Source organism: Crocodylus siamensis, chromosome 6 (assembly GCF_052110815.1).
Source record: "Crocodylus siamensis isolate JL-2025a chromosome 6, ASM5211081v1, whole genome shotgun sequence".
NCBI classification, from domain to species: Eukaryota; Metazoa; Chordata; order Crocodylia; family Crocodylidae; genus Crocodylus; species Crocodylus siamensis.
The window spans coordinates 51089513-51110490 of record NC_143400.1 but is presented as its reverse complement, the minus strand read 5'-3'; the positions used below and the strand labels follow the sequence as shown (position 1 = coordinate 51110490).

Here is a 20978-nt window from a genome sequence, read left to right as displayed (position 1 = left end):
ATAAAAGGTTTCTCTAAATCTTCTGTTGTATGATCCCTAACTCTGTTTCATTCATGGAAAACGTAAGAGAGATTGTACCTGGCCAAGAGTCTTGGCCAAAATAAAAAAAGGCAAATGTGGGAAAAGAGTTAAGAAATATCAGAAAATCTCATTTTAAAATGAAACATGTTGATCTTTTGTTTTAAATTGGTATTTTACATTTAAAAATTGACCTTATTCTTAAAAATTGAAGAATAAAGTATTAGAACTGGTTAAATAACCCAAATCAAAAGGAAATGAAACATTTTATTTTGGAACAAGCAACACATACCATGGTAATCCAAAATGAAATGGTTTTGTTTTCATTTCACTTAAAATTTAAAAAGAAAAAAATATGGTTGGGTTTGACCTGAGCCACTTTTTAAAATAATGTTTCAGTTCAGCCACTGAACCAAAACACCTATTTGTCACACTTTACCTGTGGTCTCTGACATCCTACATTTTGGTCACGAAACATTTTATATGCAGAAGCAATAAGGCAGGAGAAGAATTACTGAAGCACTGGCTGGGTCCCAACTGCTGCTGTTGACCTACTAGCACTCTTCTGCTAGTACCCATGATTCCAGTACCAGCCCATTGTTCATGCGGATTATCCGATACAGAATAAAGAAGTGAGAGAGAAAGAAGAAAATTCAAGCAACCCTGGTGGAAAGAGGAACTTGGCTGCAGGAAAGTCTTTAAAAACTATCATTGCCATGCAGTCGATATAAATTTTGCTTCTTACCTGTGATAGACACAGTGAAGGATTGGGTTATCTTACTTTGCTCTCATAGCTCCCCTAGCCAATGTAACTAAACCTCTGGTGAGCCACAGACAGCTTTGCCTTCAGAAAAGTGTTTTGTTAGCTAAGCCTATGTTGTCTGGAAAGGCTGCACAGCTCCACCAGCTGAGAAAGTCCTTCTGTGGACATATGCTGCACCTCCACTAGCTATCCCAGCAGAAACTCCTTAGTGTAGACAGCCACACGCACCCCACAAAATATTTTCTGCACCATAGATCACTTTGTAAACCCATATGGTCTCCATTCAGCCCCTGAGCTTAGCATCGTTGTAAGAAGTTCATATCTTCTTTTGCTTCACCACTTCCAGATTCTCCAAGAACAAGATATATTATATTAAGATCAGAGTCAGAAATGCAAAGATATCCTCCAGAGTTGTCCAGTTAGCAGGAGAGACAGCAATCAGGGCTTCTAGCTGTGACTCAAATACTTGCCCACTGGAAGGGACAAAGGGAAAGCTGTACTAACAGTGGAACAAGTATTAAGCATGTTTTACTGGTATATTTGCTGGGGCATCTTTTAATCTGTAAATTTTGGGGAGGGGTTCTTTTAAATATTGAGGTAGCAAGTCTCAGTTGCAAGGCATATGATAGGCCCCAGCTGTTGTAAACTGCTGTCAATTCTTAGAAGTTAAATGTGTCTGTGCATGAGTATGTGTACATGCGTATGCATTTCCCTATGTACCGCTGGATCTATCAGTATTACAGGGTATAGAAATGCCTGGGACAATTAGTAGGTAATCAAACAGCAGCAACATCTGCCTTTCTAACAGGAACAAAGTGCACCCAAATGTACAAAAGCTGAAAAATAAAGGAAAAGAAAAAAATCCTATCAAGTTTATTCAGCTGGAATTGCTCACCCTGAGAGCTATTCTCCTACAATATTTGGGGCAGAATAGTGTCATAAATCTTAGGGCTATTAATCCATAGTCTCATTCATCTCTGCTCAGCTCTATAAAAGCAATAACCTTGTCAGTATAGGAAGGGAGATAGGGCTTTTAATTGCATATAGATTTCAGGAGAGTTCTTATCTTGCAGTCCAATTTGTAGCTCCAGATATGGGTCTTTGCTTTCCCTTGGTCAAATTCCATTCAAATCCACCACACTCCATAGAGTTATAAATGTTTCAGGAGCTTGCGAAGGACCTTTATGGTGCAGTATTTGTAGATAATAGGGGTAACCCCTATTCAGCTTGTGTTTCATTTGCATGACCTATATTTAATTAGCTGCTCTAAAACAGGGCTGCTAAATGTTTCTCAGTAGCTGTTCATATTTTACAGAAATAGAAACCTCCGGTAGCACACACAAGCCCCAGCTGGGATTAGGTGAGGAAACAGTCCCTGCCTCAAGGAGACAAAATACATAAATGAAGGACCTCTGGCACAGGGAAACTTGGGACAAATGAAAGGTGAGATCCGCAAGAGAATGTACGGGTCTATTAGCTGCTCAGCCGCCAATGGAGGACCGGTACCTAAGTTCGTAGGCACCTAAAGGCCTTAGGCAGTTAGATTGATGTCCAGTAGTGTAACAGTCTGCTTCCTGCGAGTACTTACTTTCTGACTGTGCTGAGCAGTTAGTATGCATCTCTTACCTCACATCTAAGCCTAACCAGAATTCACAAGCTAGGCATTTCCTTAGTTTTTGCCTGTGGGAACTGACCTGGGAAGTGTTTTTGGAACGCTCCTCCCAGACTGGGGCCACCACATAACAAAGCCAGAGGAAGAGCAGTAGCTACTTTTCCCCAGTAGCCCAATGATTTGAATGCTTACCTAGAATAGGCAGGTTTGGGCGCCAGTCTATATGCCAATGAAGTATTTTATATGAAGTATTCATTAGAGCAGAGACCGGGACACCCCTTCCCCCATTTCCTAGATGAATACACTAATTAGTAAACTAAAAAATCATGCTTGCTTTTGCTCTCTCTCCATCTCAGTAAGTATTCAATTATTCCACGCAAAGTGGAAAAGAACTATTCCCTGCAAAGGTGAGAGAGATGCCCAAGATACAGCCCCTAGGTGAGATGCTGTTGTGAAAAAGGCATATGAAATTTAATGCCAGACAGTCTCAAAAAGAAGTCTCAAAAAGAAGTGATTTGTCATTTCTGAACTGACTTTTTTTCCCCCCAAAATTGTTGCCTCTGTGAAGAATATTGGTATTTTAAATTTGTAACTTGTAACTTCAGATGAAATACTGGGATTTCTGTAAGAGTAGAAATCCTATTGTTCTCTCACTTCTATTTCATTCCCTGACACATCAGCATATGGCCTCATTATCCAGAGAACTGCTGGAATCCTAGTACAAATTTTGCCTCAGTACCTGGGGCAGTGAGTTCATTAGGTTAATTATGCAGTGTGTGTGTGTGTGTGTGTGTGCGCACGTGTACACACACACACACACGCATATATAAAAATATAACCTTTAAATATGTCACCTTGTGCTTTAATTTGGGTTAGTCCTTTGTTCTTATAAGATCAGAAGCTTGGACCTGTGATTTTTCGACTCCTTTCTATCCTCTTCTATATTATCCATTATTTTATGGACCTCTCTCATTCCACCGCCTATTTCTCTCGTTTCTAAATTAAACGCTCCTAGGCTTTTCAGTTTCTCCTCCAGCAAAAGCTGGCAGCAGAAGTGGGAGCATACCAGCAATTTTTCTTCCATCTAAGAACAGTAAAGTGCTCAATAGTATATGTATATATATTTTTACAACTAAATAACCTTTCTTTGAAAGGCAACAAAGTGAGGCTACAGTCTCAGTTGTCTAGAGCCCCATTTCTGCAAAAACTTACCCGTGTGCTTTGAACTTTACATGCCGGTAGACTCAGCCAGTTTGATGGAACCAGTCGCATGTAAGAAGTTAGACTCATGTATGAGCACTTGCAGAATTAGGACTTACGTTTTCTATGACTCAGGGAATTTTCCATTTTTAGAAGGAACATTGGAACTGTCCTTCCTCATCTTAATGTGTACAAACTATCAGCTCAAAGTAATGTGGTGACCAAGCGCCTTGTCACGGTCTAGGCCGACGCAATCGGACAGGTGGGGGCTAGCAGCGAGGAGTCAGGCGGTAGATACTCGTACGGTTGCCAAGAAAACCTTTTATTTTCTCTTACTTATGACACGTGATGTTAGTGTAGCGCAGGTCAGACTTAGTTACAATGGTAACAATAAACGAAGACGATCGGTAACGACAACGGAGACGGAGATGAACGAGTTAGTCAAAGACGGAGATGAACGAGTTAGTTGAAACGTGTCCAAGGGTGGGTACACCGGGGCCTGACGGTGGCGAACAAATGAGGTAACCGAACCAAAACGAAGACGAGCGTGTATGAGGATGGGGTACGCCGGGACGCGACGGTGGCGGGGAGACACTCACCAGTGGGACTCTGGACTCACGCGAACCAGGGATCTGTGATTCTCCTGAGGCGGTCTCCGCTGTGGGTGGAAACTCGCTGGCTTAAATAGTTTTTCCCTGGCCAATCAGACAGCTCCCTTTTTGGAAGGTTCTCGTACATGACTGGGCACGCGCAGTTTGTCAATTTAAATTACCTCACTTCAAATTACATAATGGCCAAGCGTGGGGCATGTTTGGGTATGCGTACTGGCTTTCTGGGGTTTTTCCACTTACATGCCTGTACATGTTTCTTTTTAACTCTGTGCTATCCAGCATCCTTTCCAGTTCTGTTTCAGACAAGTAACTCGAAGATTTTGTTTTAAACGTGTTTTGATGGGCTTGCTATAAGGACATGATTTTGTGAGCTTTGAAAGACAGAGGCCCACTTCACTGCTGCGTTACTGACATTCTCCGCTGTTGAAACACCTCTTTGTTGTGCTAGAATGACAGGTATCATCTTGGCTAATATATTGGGGACTGACGCAGGGACATGCAGGCCTAAAGTGTGAGCTGCTGGAGGTTAAACGAAAACAGCCATAGCTGATTAGGTGGGGCTGCAACAATTTATGTCTTCAGTGAATGAGGCCCACTCACACCAACTCACCAACTGGTTTCAGCAGTATCTGCCAATCTGCAGACAGTGACAGTGCCCCAGAATATACCAGTATATTCAATGTGTCATTAAAGATGAAGAAAGCTCGTTTTTTTTCTAATATTTGTGTTATGGTGATGCGTGTCTGTAACAGTGTTATTGGCCAAAAGCACAACACAAATGATAAGTTCTGCTCTGCAGGATAGCTGTCTGCCTGGAAAAAAACAAGCAGAAACTTGTGTATTTTCTCGTAGCTTGCACATGGGGCAGGCTGTTGATGAAAACCAACAGCCTTCTGAAACTCCATTAGTTGGGAAAACCTCTAGTACCTTGCTATTGCTGGTTCCCTGTGTGTTTACACAGCAGAAAAAAATCTGCTAATATGTGACTTACTTATTTTTTTAATCAGGAGCACCCAGCATAGCTAACTCTCCTGGAAACCAGCTGCAGTAGGAGCATTTCTATTTCTTGCAAGATTAATATGAGAGTTTTTTTGGGTTTGCAGTAATGCCTGTTGGGAAAAATGGAGGTATTGGGAGTGACTGATGTATTTGATTAGCTTTACTCTAAATGCTTATCTCCTAATTTCTCTTCCTATGTCCATATACAGATTTTTTTCTGCAAGGAGTGCATTATGGATAATAGATTATTAATACTTATAATTCTTCCATGTAGAGAACTGCATTTCCTAAATTAAACAAATTGGAAACCCTCCCTGAAAACTCAGCAAGGCAAACCCTTTCAAAGTCCCCCATACTCATTTTTAAAAGAGCCCAAAGGTCCTGTTTTTCCACAGTTACACATCACATCAATAAGTGATTGGAAAGCCCAAAGCTGAAATCAATTTAGTAATGCAGTGAAAGTGTTGAATATTGTTTTCCTAATTCCAGAGAATGACAAAACAAAGCAAAATGAACAAACGAGTAATGTTGGATCTTAAAGAAACTTCATTTTTTACTATTCAAATAACATTAAAAAAAACAGAGCATGATATTTCCAGCATGCAAAACAAAGATGTGAAAGCAAAGTACGCATTGGAAATTGCATGAAAATCTGTTCTTCAAAGTAACAAAAACATTGCTTAAAAAAAAACAAATTCAGCAAAAATCTCAGATCTGTGTAACTACAAGGACCTGTAAAAATAAGGGGTCAACTCTTCCAGTGATGTAAATGAGCATATCACCACTAACTTCAACAGAACTATGCTGATTTATGCCGACTAAGATTTAGTTCCAATGATGATATAGAGTTGGGAGTGCACATTGTATAGACTTAATTGTGCTGTTCAGCATACTAAGGTTGATACAGGAGACAGGGATACACTTCATTTCTTTCATCTTTATGGCCATGACACTGCGCACCCTTTCTGAGCCGTCAGATTCTCATGGCTCCATCCCTAATCTGCCTCCAAGCGCCTTCGGACCATCCTACCTGGAGCCACTGTGGAAACATACATTGCTTTGGAGCTCCTTCAGAGAGGGTCCACTGTAGGGCAACTGTGTTGGGGAGGATATAGCGTGGACTTCATTCTGTCCGAGTACCGGTAGCTATGGTATGCTGTGGCTAGGTGTTTTATGGATAAACAACCAGTGTGGGTTAAGCCAGGATGTTGTCAAGGCCTTTATACATTTACCTGATCAAGCTTACAGTGGAAATCCCTATCTCAATTTCTGATTCATTAAACATAGAAGGGGCAGGGGCATACATATCCATGCGTTCCCAGAATGAGTTCCCAAGCACATGGGTAGGCAGAACTCCAAATCTTAGTGAGGAAAGAGCAAAAACCCATCACTGGCATGTATTAAAGTGATCATATTGGTGGGGCAGGCTGTTTTCAGTAGTCCCCAGCCTGTGGCTTGCAGGTCAAAACTAGCAGTCAGAGGAAACAAAACAGTTAACACTGAGGTAGACAGGGAGTGCAAAGATGGTACCCCCGAAGCATTTCTCCCTCACTACTGTTGCACATGGGCTTGTGAAGGTTGGGGACCCCTTGCTTCACACGATCAAAGCCCAACAATAACATGATCCTTCCTCTACTAAGGAACCCTGACCAAAGCAATTTCCAGAGACCCATCAAATTACCTTTGGGAATAAACTAATTAAAGTGGCAGCAATGTTTCCCATCAACTGTAGATGGAACAATCTCCTTTTCCTGTGTTCTCTGACTGACAAAAAACTGTATTAAATTTGTTTGCTGAGATGATGACAGCATCCTCCTAAGGGGTTAATATTCAAATTGGTACAGAAAGAATTAATGCAAGGGACTCCTAATGTCAGGAAAGAAAGTTACACTTCTAATGCTCCCTGGGATTCCTGATCCAAATGTAACTGTAATTAATTCTAAATGAGAAATTCCTCTGGCTTCATTAAAGGCAACAACCACATGAATACCAGTTGTGCACAAAGGTTTTCAGCTATTACAGCAAATACCATGCATAGGAATAACAATGGATTATATATATTCCCCAAGGAGATCAGAACAAATACACATTGGCTTCACAGGTTACAACAAATGGCTAAGAAATATAAATCAAATGCAATATCACAGCACATCAGCATCATGGTATTGTCTTCAATACAAGGTAAAGATGTATCTAAGTACAAGTGTTGACCAAGGGGGTGTATGTTGTTATAGGATTTGTCTATACTCACTGTATTAGGAAAGGGAGTGGAGATTTGGTTAATGCATGCAGCATATAATACAACAGGCAACTGTTTTTTCTTTTCTCTTTTTAACCTGTCATGGAAAAAGTAGGTTGCAAAGATGCACCATCCGTTCAGTGAATCACTGCATTCTCAGACTATTATGAGAGACCATTAAGTTTTCTGGGCTCTAAAAGGCAGACATGACATCTAGTATTTTGCATAACATTTTACTAGAATGGGGAGATGAAATGTGCTGATGTGGTGTGCTGTTTTGACATATGATCTCTAAAATCACCCACTTAATGTTTTGGAAGCAATTGCCTCTTTTAATAAAACAGCAGAGTAATCTGGTTTAGTTTCCTGATTTGCTGAGGCCTTTTATAATCTCACTGCTATTTAGCTTTTAGTCCCAGACACACATGTGATCATGATGGATTGACATGAAATCACAAACTCCAGCTGTGTTCTGTTATTGAATACAGATTTAAGTCTATTAAAAGAAGCAGAAAATGGTGCGGGGGAGGATGAAAGCTTTGGTTGTCATAGGCTGCATTTGCAATATACACAAAGACAGCAGTTAAAAAAATGCACTTCATTTATTACAGATCGCACTTTGCCATGAACACTAGTATAAAGTCAACTCAGGGTCACATTAAGAGCCAGTGAACAAGGAGGATGTCCAAAACCACCTCCAAGCAAGGGGAACAAATTAAGAAAATACGAACCAACGGACAGGTGCCTCTAGCTTGCAAATTCTTTTTGTTTTGTTTCTAGACTGATGTATGTTATACAAACACAGTCTATCTTTCACCCCCAGAAGACTTCTAGACATAGTCATATTTTGAAGGGTAAGAACGCCTTCCATCTTCACTTCGAGCATTTTCATCGTAGGTTGGAGTTTTCTTATTTTTCGGTTCAGGTTCATAGCCAGAGCCAACTTTATATGGCCCAGTCTTGTAGGCAATATTCCGTCCGGAGGCATTGTAAGACACAGCTTTGTAACTAAGAGATGAATACAATGAAACATCAGTAATGGACCACCTCAAATGTTCAGCTATGCACATTATTCCTGCTGGATAGAAACTTGATGCAACTCACTAAGCCCTGTCCTCATTCTTTTTATTTGCAACGTTGTAGAACCTGGCTGAGATCAGACAATAAGGAGAAAATTTATTTGAAAAACTTTTTGAAAATTTTCACAAAGTTTTTCCTTAAATACTGTAATATCCGGTCAGCAGATGGTTTGAACTGCAGACTGCAAATGTAATCAAACATACCGGGGCTGCATCCCAGCTGATATAAATTGTCATCTCTCTCGTCTTCTATTTACACAAATGCAAACAACTTATACTAGCTAAAGACTTGCTCTACAGTCCCCAGATTGCACTGCAGTTTATTTAACATACTTAGTTAACTAACACTCTGCAAAGGATGAATTGTATATTTAATTGTAAATGCGGTGATTCATACCATAGCTATTAGTTGTCCTATCAGGGAAGCAAAATAGTATCATGTGTGGCTTGGACTTCTGGGTCATGAGGAATCATGAATTGGATGTAGTCTGTCTGATTTCATCTGTTACAAACCTCAACCAACTTATCATTGAGTGTCATTGCATGGGATGGCTTAGCCAGGGATGATCTTGCCCCTAGCAGGGGGCTGGACCAGATGACCTCATGAGGTCCATATTCCAGCCCTACTTTCCTATGCGACTCAGGTAACTATGGAATTACATACTTACTTACTATATGCTTACTCAACATAAAAGTAAGTAAATATTATTTGGAGTTCACACATGTCATGAAAGCTTTTGCAGATTGATTGTCCTATATGGAGACAGCTATGGCTCATATTGTACATGGGACTATACAGTGGTTTTCAACCAGGATGCCACAGCATCCCAGGGTGTCACGAGACCCTTTCAGGGGTGTAGCTTCTGCAGCCAGGTGGAAGTGTCTGCTCTTGCCCTGGCCCTTCCTGATTCAGTCTCCCCATGCTCTTCCCAGAAACAGGTGCTCAGGACAGTTCCACCTGCTCCACATGCCTGTTTCCAACTGCAGGGTCAGATGAGGAAAGGCTGTGGCAAGAGCAGACACTCCTGCTTGCTTTAGGCTTGACAGGTAACCTTAATGCAGACAGGAGCCCATGCTCATGCTGCAGCCCTTTATGCTCTAGTTGTGCACCGGGCACCCTTTTACCTGGTGGTAACAGCAACATCTCAGTTGAGAAGCCCCGGAGGTAAGCTGAGGCAGCACAACAGTGGTTCTCAGCCAGTGTCACCAAACTCAATAAAGTCACGGAGGGGTGCCCTGAACCTAAAACAGCTGAGAAGCACTGTTCTACATGATCTCTTTACTCTGTACATCCCGTGCTTGCCAGGGCATCAAAGGTAGAGAGCTGTCACGTTCCACCATCTGTCACAATTTAGGATCATGTTTAGAAAACAAAGTTTCTAGGTGAAAAGCTGAAACACTTACTGGGTATCTTTGGGCACCAGTCCTCTGCAGGCAATGCACATCATAATGCCTCCGACAAAAGCCAGGCCCCCAGCCACCCAGCCAACAAACAAGGCTGAGCCAAAGGTGTACCTACAAACAAGAAGGAGGAATCATTAGCTTGCTGCAGTGATGCAGTAAGGCTCTACAGTTCTGCTGTTTAGATGCATTAAAACTACTGAACTCTCTCCTGGGAAAAGGGATTCTTTTGTAATGCCCACCTGTCTCAAACAAGGAGTCAGTCAGGTTTTTTTCCCCTGTGACCCAATGGAAATCAAAATTTCTGTATTCAAGTTGATGATTTGCATGGGATGGGTGCTTTCCCCCTACTCTGCACTGTGTTGGCTTCAGGGGCAGAGAGACCCCATAGATTGCTTGGTTTATTTTTTTCCAAGTGCCCACTGTAGCCAAGAAGAAAGACAATCATTAACTGCAGTGGACTTTAAATGAGGTGTAAATGGTCACAAGAGGACTGCCATCCCTTAGCCCACATGCCATACAGGGAAATAATCTGGTGGTATCTACCTACCACAGTGATTCCAGCACCCTACCCCTTTCCCTGCAGCCAGGTTAGAGAGCTCACACTGCTAGGTAGCTCTGTACCTACATACTGTATCAACCCTGTCTGATACAGCATGTCTGCTCAACTTCTGTCTGAGCATGTGCTCCAGAATAGAGTGAAGTCAAGGAGACCAAAGATGTGCTGCTGTATCATTCAATTCTCAGACAAAGCAAAGGATCCAGTCCACTAGACCTACTGAGTCTTAGAGTCAGAACTGAACTGGAAAGACAGATGAGATATTTGCTCTGCCTGGAACAGCCATGACTATGACATGCCAAAACTCACCTTCTGCTCTGAAACCAGAATGCCCATCAAACACAAGGAAGGGGGACACTTGCTTACCTTGACTGGAGCGATGGCATCATTCCTTGGTACATGGAAGCTGTGGACATCCAAAAGTTTGTCACCAGCATATTGGCAAACACAGACACTCCAACGACTGCACACAGACCTGAGAACAGAGAGAAGATTGGACTGGGACTCCAGCCCACTCAAATGGAGTCAGACTCCCTGCTGTCTCACACCTTGCTAAGCCGTTTACATCTTTGAAAAATACATTCAAAAATACCACCTGCCATTCTGCTTGCATTTGCTTTGCAGAGCTTATATAATAAGGCAAGGGGGAACCAGTCACGGTATATTTACATCTATCTGCATGCAAATTACTGCATGTTGCACTCCAGAGTCAAGAGCTTTAATTTTCAAACATCTCTAATACAGATGATAGGATTTTTTAGGTGCAGAAAGACAACAGTGGACTGGTGCACACTGTGGCACAGACAAGGACAAGAGTACACCAGGATATAACATTTTGCTGGGATGGAGACTGAAGAATCGGCACAGCTTTTTTGAGAATTTAAAGTAGCAAAGAGCCAAATCCTATTTCATCCTCACATGCTAGGTGCCACAAATGCCAAAACAGGCACTTGGGCAAATATTTTATTCTATTTTCACCTGTGGAAGAATAGGACTTTCTGGTCCACACAGCTGCCCTAGTCAAGAGCTAGACATTTCCCAGACTGCTCTCCAGACGCCCTCTTGAAGCTAGACCATGGGGCAGCCAAGAGGGGGAAGATGCATAGGGCCAGGAGAAGAGCAAATCAGAGGGAGCGTAGCTCAGGGACTTCCCTGAAAAGGAGATGCTGCTGGGCTCTAGCCCGTGACTTCCAGTCATTATTCTTTGGATAGACAGAAGTCAGACAGCTTCTGTCCCATGTGGCAGAGGGGCAGATCAAACTATGCACAGCATGAATGAAAGGTTGGAGCTTATTTCCTTGGTGGCAGGACTGAGTACCTTGCTACCACAATGTATCCATACCCTCTGAGAGCTGGTCAAGGGAACACCTTGGAGAAGGGACAACATGTTTGTGTAATGACTGACACAATAAGGTCTTAGTCAATGGCTGGGCCTATGAATTCATGGGATTGGATTCTGTGGATAGTCAGGGTTTGTATGCCACTATGGGCACACACTTACCAGCCACAATAAACATGACGCCGGAGGTCAGGGTCATGTTGGCTTTTGCAGAGTCCTCCATAGTCCCGATGCGTATGCACTTGAGGGCAAAAATGGACACCAGGAGGCCAAGGGCACCCAGGACAATGCCCACAATCATGAGGGCCCTCACCGCCTGAAACATGGCTGCAAAACAAACCAAGAAAAGCAAAATGAACTACATAAAGTTGCAGACTGTAAAGTCAAACAAGGCTGGTTGGTGTGCCCCAGGTCTCCTCTGTAACATAGATCAAAATATTATATTCAGTCTGTCCCATACCACTGTGACACAGGACTTGGTTGGAAAGGATAGTGCTATTTCCAGTTCAATGTAATTTTAGAGAAGACCAAACCTGAAATGAAGATGTTGCAGCTGTTTGAAAAATCCCCATTAAAGCATTTTTTTTTTCCTTAAAGACAAATGGCTGTTCAAAAAACATGAAAATTTAGGGCAAAAACACCCATTTTCATTGAAGCATTTGAGTGATAAACCACTTTGTTTCTTTTCAACAACCAAAATTCTGAACGTATTGGTTTTAAACTCTAAGGTTTTCTATGACTGAGAATGGGAAAACATTTTCTGGTTACAAGGTTTTGTGTCTTTGCTGAGACTGAAAATGTTTAGAGAACATTGCTTGAGCAGTCCTACAGACTTCCCTCTCATGTTAGGCCAGAGTGGTATTAAATCAGAGTCTTTATGAACTGTTCCCCTTAAGCCCACAAAGATCTCCCACCTAGTATTTTGACTTTCCAGGGACCCTTTGCCTGTCGAAGTGAGCTTCCTTTCTCCCATAGTAATAAACTGGGCTTGGTTTGGTTGGGTGTTTTATTTTTTGTTTAGAAATTAAAGTAAATGTTATATTCATTTAGAAATCTAAAAATTACTCTGCAAGTGCAATAACTGAAAAAATCAGACTAAAATGTCACTAAAAAACAGCAGCAATGGAAACCATGGGAAGTTCCACTGACCCACCCACCTGCTCATCCATCCATCCAAGTTTATTCTAGAGGAGGTTAACTAGCATGAAATGGAGTTCATGACAATCCCCTGCTGTCATAAAACATATAATGTAGAACAAAAGTGAAAAGGCATTGGATTCAAGCAGTGGCAGAATATGTTTTGATAGGGCAGAGACAAGCTTTTATAGACAAGCATCAGGTTGGAAGATTTAGATCCTGAGTCTGTTACAGTCAATTATAGTATCCTCTAGGGATAACCAGCTTCCTCCTAATGAGATTTCAATATTGTTTCACTTTTGCATGTAAAAAAAGGGTCCAGTTAATGGAAGCTTTTGGTTTTTCCACAAGGTGACTGGGCTTTGCCCATATCACTGTTGAGACTAGCGCTGTTCTTGGCATGAATATTTGTGCTCAAAAGTAACCAAGAGAATGAAATTCTCTCCCCTTTCATCCCATGGAGCTGGAAACTGCCTTAGAGTCCCAAGTTAAGAATCTACTTGTTTCCAGATTCCATTGCACCTGCTGGTTGCATAAAGTTGATTATTTTATTTCACTCTGGGTGCCTCTATACAAGATGCTAACTGCGCAGAAGCCTAATAACAGCGCAGTAGTGTGCCAAGCAAACCCATGCTAATATGCTACTGCACAGTATTATTAGGCTACTACACATTTAACGTTACTAAAGAGCCTTGTGCCAGTCATAGTACATTGATTTAGGACTCGATTATGCAGGTGTGTTTGCAGTACGCAGTACCTATGGCACATTAATGAACGTGTAGGTGCATCTCCCAAGTCCCTGAAAAAAGAAATAGAAAATGTGGGTGGTTCTTTCTCTTTCTGACTCAGGCGTACAGGTCAGATGATGGTGTCTGACAAAAGTATATGCAACATGACTTCTCAGGAACTTGAGCAGTCTGAAATAGAACCACACTTAGGTGCCTAAGTCCACTTAGATGACTTAATGGGATAGAATCTGGCCTTTGGTGTGTAAGAGACATTAACTGGCATAGAGTTTGGACAGCCAGATGCCACACCACCTGGAGAATGAGCCAAAGGAACGATGGGAATGGCTAGCGAAATGCTGCACCCTGGCCATTCTCTTCTCATATGCTGTGCCTAGACAGCTATTACTGGTTGCGGTGCAAACTGCTGAAAAGATGTTTATTGAATGCAGCCCATTGTGAGCTGACTGGAAAGAAGAAGGTGTATTGTGAGAGGGCCAGGAGTGCACTTTGTGCAGAAAGAGGATCCTCTGTGCAGAGGACATTATTTTCAGCGGATAGTCGGGGATACTATCAGTGGATACTGCTAATAAAAGTTAGCAGTACTTTGCTAAATTGCCAAAGGGTCAGATTTGTTGTGGGGTTTTCAAAGCTAGTTTCCAAAGGGGAAGGTGTGTTGTGTATATGTGTATGCACTGTACATAAATACATGTTTTGAAAAGACCTATTTTTATTTAATTACTCTTTTCATGCCTAACACCATCTATAGAAGGCCCCACAATCCAGAACCTGCTAGCTGAGAAACATAACTGTTTTTTCAGGGGCTAATGGGAAATCTTTGCCATTTTGCCATTGCGTCCCACCTATTAAAGTCAAGCCATATGGGGAAAAAAGCAACTGTGGAACCATGCCACCAAATATCAGCTCTCCCTGTGGTTAGGTGGGTTACTTTATGCTTGGACAGAGCCACACTGCTAAATTGGTGCAAAGACCCATCTTCATGCATAGTGCTCAAAGAGGCGTCCAATCTACCATAACCAAGACCAGAACTCCTGAAGCTGCCAGGATATCATTACCTTTTAATGGAATTGGATACCTTTGCCAATCCCAGCCCATGACTGCTGCCTTTCTGACTCATGCCAATTGTTCAGCATGCCTTTATCAGTTGATAACAAGTGTTAATAAGCCAGGTGCTCAGGCTTCCAGTCACTGGTGCAGAGGTGCCATTTCATTATTATTCATCAAAAAGCAAAAGACCAACCGATAAGCGTTATCAAGTCCAAGGGGTGTTCACCAGGCCCTTGGGACAGAGCCACAGGAAGCAAAGAGAAAAAATTCAGGATTTTCCTTTCCTCACTCTTCCTTACAAACACCAAAGTTTCATTTCAACTGCTTTGGTTTCAATGAGAACATGTGTAATGGATGCCATAAGGCACCACCCTAAGGCATGTGGCACTTTCTGAGTAATTCCCAATCCAGCATTGCATGGGAGGGCTGGTACAGAATCAAATGTTCAGCTGTGGTTCTCTCTAGGATAATGATGTGCTTTTCCCCCAAGGGAAATATTTTCTTTCTTGTAAACTTCCTATAAGGGCTTACAGGGGATGGGTGCAATCTAAAGCATCCCTTGAATCATTCGGGGTTCTCTAAATCCATGCCAGCAAACTTTAGGACAGATAAACCAGTACATTCTTCCTGCTTTGTACATGTCCTGAAGTGGTGTGAGGATGTCAGGAGACAACAGTGATCCTGCCTCTTTCAAAACTCTCTAGTCTCAATCTTTACTAGTCCAGTTGAGCGCAGAAGGTGAGAGAAAGAAAATGAACTAATTAGCCCATTCCTTTCTATCCTGGGCAAAGAACTAAGCACAAATGAAGCCCTTGCATTTATTTGATTTCAAAGAGTGTCTAGTAACAGCACGTAGGCTTTCTGAATGCTGTACCTCCTCATCTCCATGCCAGCTAGCTGGGCTCATCCATGTTTCGATAGCACATGCCACCTTCCTCAGAAGAATGCACCATCCTTGTGCCCCAAAGAGCTCTGGCAATATGGTAACACTCCCAGTACTTCCCCTGGGGGAGGTTATCTCTGTGCCATACCCAACTCCAGGCTGTGCCTTCGAGGGAAACTTGATACCTTTAGATTTTAAAACAGAAGGCAGCAAAGAATATACAATGGGACAGATCTCCAGGTGACTTCAATGGAGCGGCACTTGTTTATATCAGCAAAGGATAGGAATCTGTTTCTACAAATTCACAATGGCAGGAGGCAACGATGACCACAGTCTCCCAGCTGATATGAGATTGTATTCATATTAATGTCTACAGGCATTGTTTTTCAGGGTGGGAAAAGCATGGAGAATACGTGTGTGAAAAGGAAGGACTGCCAAATTCAGTGAAAGTCAGCACTAATCAGAAGCCATTTTAATGAAACTTCTTTATGCGGGGCAATGATCCCTCTTAGTAGTTAGAATGGGTAGGAGGATTTTAGTCTTATTCAAACAGAGAATAAATGTTAGTTTATTGGCTGGCAATAGAAGCACCTAGCAGTAGGCCTGTGTGAGTCGGCAGCGATCCGATCTGGTTTCGGATCCGGCCACTTCAGATGTCAGTGATCCGATCCAGAGCTCCGGACCGGGTTTCTGCTTCAATCCAGCCAAAGCGGCTCCGAAGCTTAGGAGCCGCCTCGGAGATCTGGCCATAGGATATAATGGAGAATCAATGAAATATCTATATTGTTGTTTTTTGTCTGATTTGGATAAAACTTGCCAGGATGATAGCCCCTGATGAGAGCATGAAGTCTGCCAAGTTTCAAGAACATTGGTGCAGGGTTTTGGGGGGGAACTGTACCCCAAATTCTTGAAAGCAAAACTCATATCACGTATACGTGTTAAAACACAGGGGGGGTCAAAACTGCAGGACTGGTAGCTCCTGGTGAGGCCAAAAAGCCTGCCAAGTTTCAAGGAGATCAGCGCAGGGGTTTGGGAGGAACTGCACCTCAAACTGGGGGGTGACACTAAGTTAAGGCGCAGCGGGGTGACAGCCGCAGGGATGGTGGCCCCTGCTGCGGCCACAATGCCTGCCAGCTGTCGAGGAGATCAGTGCAGGGGACTTCTGGTGCCCTTCACCCCTAGCTGTTGATGGACAAAACTCATGACATAGGTGCTTGTGGGACTGACTGTCCCCGTCTTGGGGCAGTTGATTTTCTGTATTATTTCCTCTCCTTAGTCTCTGCTTTTGTAGGTGTTAATTGATGGTAACCAACTGGTTATATTAGCTAGGTCCTGTGTATCCAGCTGGTCCCTGTGTGAATCATGATTGATTGGTAACTGGTAACACAGTAGCTTAGCAGCCAGGACTGCAGTAGTGTCTCCCAGGCCCAAAACAGAGACTGTCAGTCCCACAAGCACCCATGGCATGAGTTTTGTCTGTCAGCAGCTAGAGGCCCAGGGCCCTATAACCACCTTGCATCTATGTCCTTGACAGCTGGCCTGCCTCGTGGCCACAGCAGGGGCCATCATCCCTGCAGCTGTTAACCCGCTGCACTTTAACACACACACAGTGGCACCTATGGCACAAGTTTTGCTTCTCCGCAGCTTGAAGTGCAGTTGCCCCCAAACCCCTGCACTGATTTTCTTGAAACTTGCAGAATATGTGGCTTCACCAGGGGCTACTATGCCTGCAGTTTTCACCTCCCCTGTGGTGCAACACATAGAGGTGATATCAATTTTGCTTTTGAGAATTTGGGGTGCAATTGCCCCAAACCCCTGCACCTATCTTCTTGAAATTTGGCAGGCTTCATGCTCTAAGCAGAGACTACCAGCCCTGCAAGTTTCATCTGAATCAGAAGAAAAACAACAAAGTTATAGATATTTCATTGATTCCCCATTATACCCTATGGCCAGATCTCCGAGGCGGTGCCAAAGCTTTTCCAAAGCGCTTCGGAAGCTCTGAACCACTTCAGAAAGCCTAATGAAACCAGAGCTTTGATCCAGACATGCTGCTTTGGACACCAAAGCGTCCAAAGCTTCTCCGGATCTGAAGCTCTGTCCAAAGCTTCGCACAGCCCTAGTTAGCAGTATATAGCTATATTTTTTTTCATTTAAGCAGAGGAAAGGTATATTATTATAGAGACCTGAAGTATGCATAGCCTTGATATGTATATGCACATGATGAAACACTTCCCTGACCGGTCATTTGCCTATGGGATTTGCACGCAAAAAATCAAGGAACCATGAGCACAGATTAGGCACAGGGAAACGTTTGTACAATTGCAGTGACTCGCTTTGAAAATTTGGCCTCTGATATAACACACCCAGAAAACTGTAATTGTTATTCCAAAATTTTAAAACCAAGCAATAAGTTTTCACAACTTTTGGTGCAGGAACCATGAAAGCATCATTTCTGATACAATTGAATTGTTTCGTTAACAATGGAATTATACATCAGACCTGGTGACCTAATGTTTAATGTTTAAAAAACCAACCAAATAAAAACTGAGTCATTCCTCCTTTGTATTTCCATTTATTTCTCAAGCACATGGAAATGTGCTGGGAGAAATAACACCAATAGGACAACAACATCCTGCAGTGTAAGCTTTGTGTGTGATTAGGAAGTAAAATTCTGTATTACATTTTTACTTAAATAATTATGTTAAACAACTGGTTCTTGCTAGTGATAAATCACTCCAGTCAAAACTGAGGTTCATCAGTGCTAAGTAAAATTATATTGCTCTTCTAAGCTACAATTAAATCAGTCACATGCGGCATTTTTTGATACTTTTACAAAACTAAAAGCTATGGCAGAGTAGCTACTTTGAAATGCTATTTTCCCCTCAAACCAAACAAATTGTCTACAATCACAATGCAAGGTTAATGTGGATGAATTTATTAAATCATATCTCCTGAGATATATGTGGGACTTTATCAAAGAACCCAAACATAAGCAAACAGGTTTGTCTTCAACACTACAGTCACTGGTGACTTCCTGGTAATGAAGCGAGTCAGTCAACCACATACAGAAAAGAGCTCACAACATCAGGAGCTATTTTTTCCTTTACGCAAGTCAATAGCCACAGCTGCCCCGCACTTCATACAACTATTGTATACATTATGCAGAGAAAGTGCAAGGTGAAAAATGCTACCAAATCAAGATGTGTAAATCATTTTTCTTTAATTTGATGCTGTTTGGCAAAAAAATCACTGTATAAAGGCACTGGAAAATCAGTTTGATAACACCAATAAATGTTTATATCAGCTTTAGCCTCCATGTATGCCAGTGCTTTGTAAATTATTGAGATGCATCAAGGTAGAAAAAGCTTTTTTAGTTTAAAAAGGTTGGATACTTATTTAGCAAGTGGTTTATCAACTAGGAACTGCACCTTGACTCCAACACTCCTGGTTTTGATCTGAACACCAAACCTGGTTTTTTACTCCCTGTCTCCTTGCACCATCATTCAGTTTGTCTAAAGTGTCTGTAAAAGGCTGCCCAGTGAGAACTGGCATCAAATTTGTGTTCACTTTGAATGAGAATAAATAACTACAAAAGAGATGAATCAGGCACCCAGGTAAACAAGGCAGCAACCAAATCAGGTTAAAAATCTTATCAAAAGTGCATGGAAATGAATGGGAGTTTTCCCCATCAGTTTGAACTGCCTTTAGGATTGTGTGCTGCTTTATCTAACACTTTCTTGCCATTGTCCTGGATGCATAAACTCAGCTTTAGCTGAGATGCATTGAAGAGCATCAATCAGTCTAAGACTCTTTATAATTTAAAAAGAAAAGAAAAACAAACAAATGAACAACAACAAAAGAAGGCAAGAAAACTGTCTAGTAAACTGTCTGTTTGTGACAAAAGACAATCAAAATCCAGGCATCCAATTTCTCTACGCAGAGAATTCAGAACCAGGTTTCTCAACAGGAAAAGGCTTGGCATCACCTTTTCTTTGTGGGGAAAAAAATGTTTCTATTCCTTTCTTCAGAAACAATTTATATGAATTGCTAATCAAGCTGGAAAAATTAAAACAAAATAATCAAGCAACTCCTATTCACCATTTCATGTATGTTTAAATTCAAAAAGCTATTAAAATCAATGGGGATATATGATGACTTACATTGACTGAGGATCTGAACCTGTGAAGCTAATTTAGGTATCAGAGAAATACACTTCATGTAGCATGTAAAGTTACTATTTATGGTGACAAAAATATTCATGTAGTGTTATACTCAAATGTTGAGTAGCTCAGAGATTTCATAGATTTCATAGACATTAGGGCTGGAAGGGACCTTGTAATTAGGGGTCCAGACCCCTGCCCCAGGGGCAGAAAGTCAACTAGGTCAAAGAATCGCAGCAAGATGAGCATCCAAGCCTTTCTTGAAAGATTTTTTTTCTTTTTTGGCTTGCAATGCTCTTTAAAATATTCAATACAAGTGAATTTGATTAATTCAATGAAAAATAGGTTCTGTTTCAGAAAGTTCCAGGGATTAAGCTTGGTCCATCTTTTGCCCCTACCTGGTAGCCCCAGAATGGTGAAATAAGGTCGGCACTCTGTAAAACCTGAGCTCTGCCTCACACAGCTCCTCCAGAGTCCCTGATACTGGAACACTGCCGTGACTGGGTTGTCATACAAGTCCTGTGTGCTCCACATATCCATCCCAGTGGCTGCGATGCACCCCGCAAAACCCAACGATGCGACAATAAAGCCCATCACTTGGCAGACTGTTGTCGACATGGTGTCTGCTTTGTGGCCAGGAGCTCAGATTGCCCTGATGAAACTCTGGAGCTTATGGAAATGCTGAAGTCCTCCTGGCTGAGCTACCAGAAATGCAGCTGCTCTTATCAGATGGTTTCCACTGAACAACTTTGTTTGCTCACTGTGTTTTTGCAAGATAGTCCAGTTTCACTCTTGCTGGGTAGGGTTCCGTTTCTTTGGCTGGCAATGCTAGAGATATTAGCTTTTGTCCTTTAGAAGCACTTGTCCTTCCAGATCTAAACAGTTATAGTTGGTCAAGTGTAGGGCAACCCACTCTGCGCAAAGCTAGGTGGAGCGTTACTTTTCACGGGCATGTGTGCACCTCTCTTCATATCTAAAGAAGTGGAGCTTGCTATGCTTATTCTGTGCACCTGGCACATCACTTTTTCCACAGAGTGGAAGGAAAGGGAGAATGATGCATACAGATGAAATAAGTGGTCGGGACAGACACAGTGCACCAAGCTTTTCCCACGTAGCGGCCTCCTATGGCCTCATACACTACACCCACATCCTTCTCCACTGCCTAGCCTCTTATTCAATCACTCA

General features: G+C 42.1%; 1 protein-coding gene across 1 annotated transcript; it reads right to left on the bottom strand.

Moving 5' to 3' along the window:
• Positions 1-8272: 8272 nt before the first annotated feature.
• CLDN18 (claudin 18) lies at positions 8273-20411 on the bottom strand. The gene is made up of 5 exons (XM_090053180.1): positions 20192-20411; positions 11983-12147; positions 10848-10956; positions 9926-10036; positions 8273-8450 (listed from the first exon to the last, which is right to left on the bottom strand). The coding sequence occupies exons 1-5, from the start codon at positions 20409-20411 to the stop codon at positions 8273-8275; spliced, it is 783 nt and encodes a 260-aa protein (XP_089909306.1).
• Positions 20412-20978: the final 567 nt, after the last annotated feature.

What these genes read in the sequence shown, in the direction of transcription:
- CLDN18 (XM_090053180.1), bottom strand. Translation starts at nt 20,411, where the DNA reads ATGTCGACAACAGTCTGCCAAGTGATGGGCTTTATTGTCGCATCGTTG. An exon ending in ATGCCATCGCTCCAGTCAAG is followed by an intron (nt 10,037 to 10,847) that starts GTAAGCAAGTGT and finishes TCTTGTTTGTAG; the next exon opens with GTACACCTTTGGCTCAGCCT. An exon ending in CTGGTGCCCAAAGATACCCA is followed by an intron (nt 8,451 to 9,925) that starts GTAAGTGTTTCA and finishes TTCATCTCTTAG; the next exon opens with TTACAAAGCTGTGTCTTACA.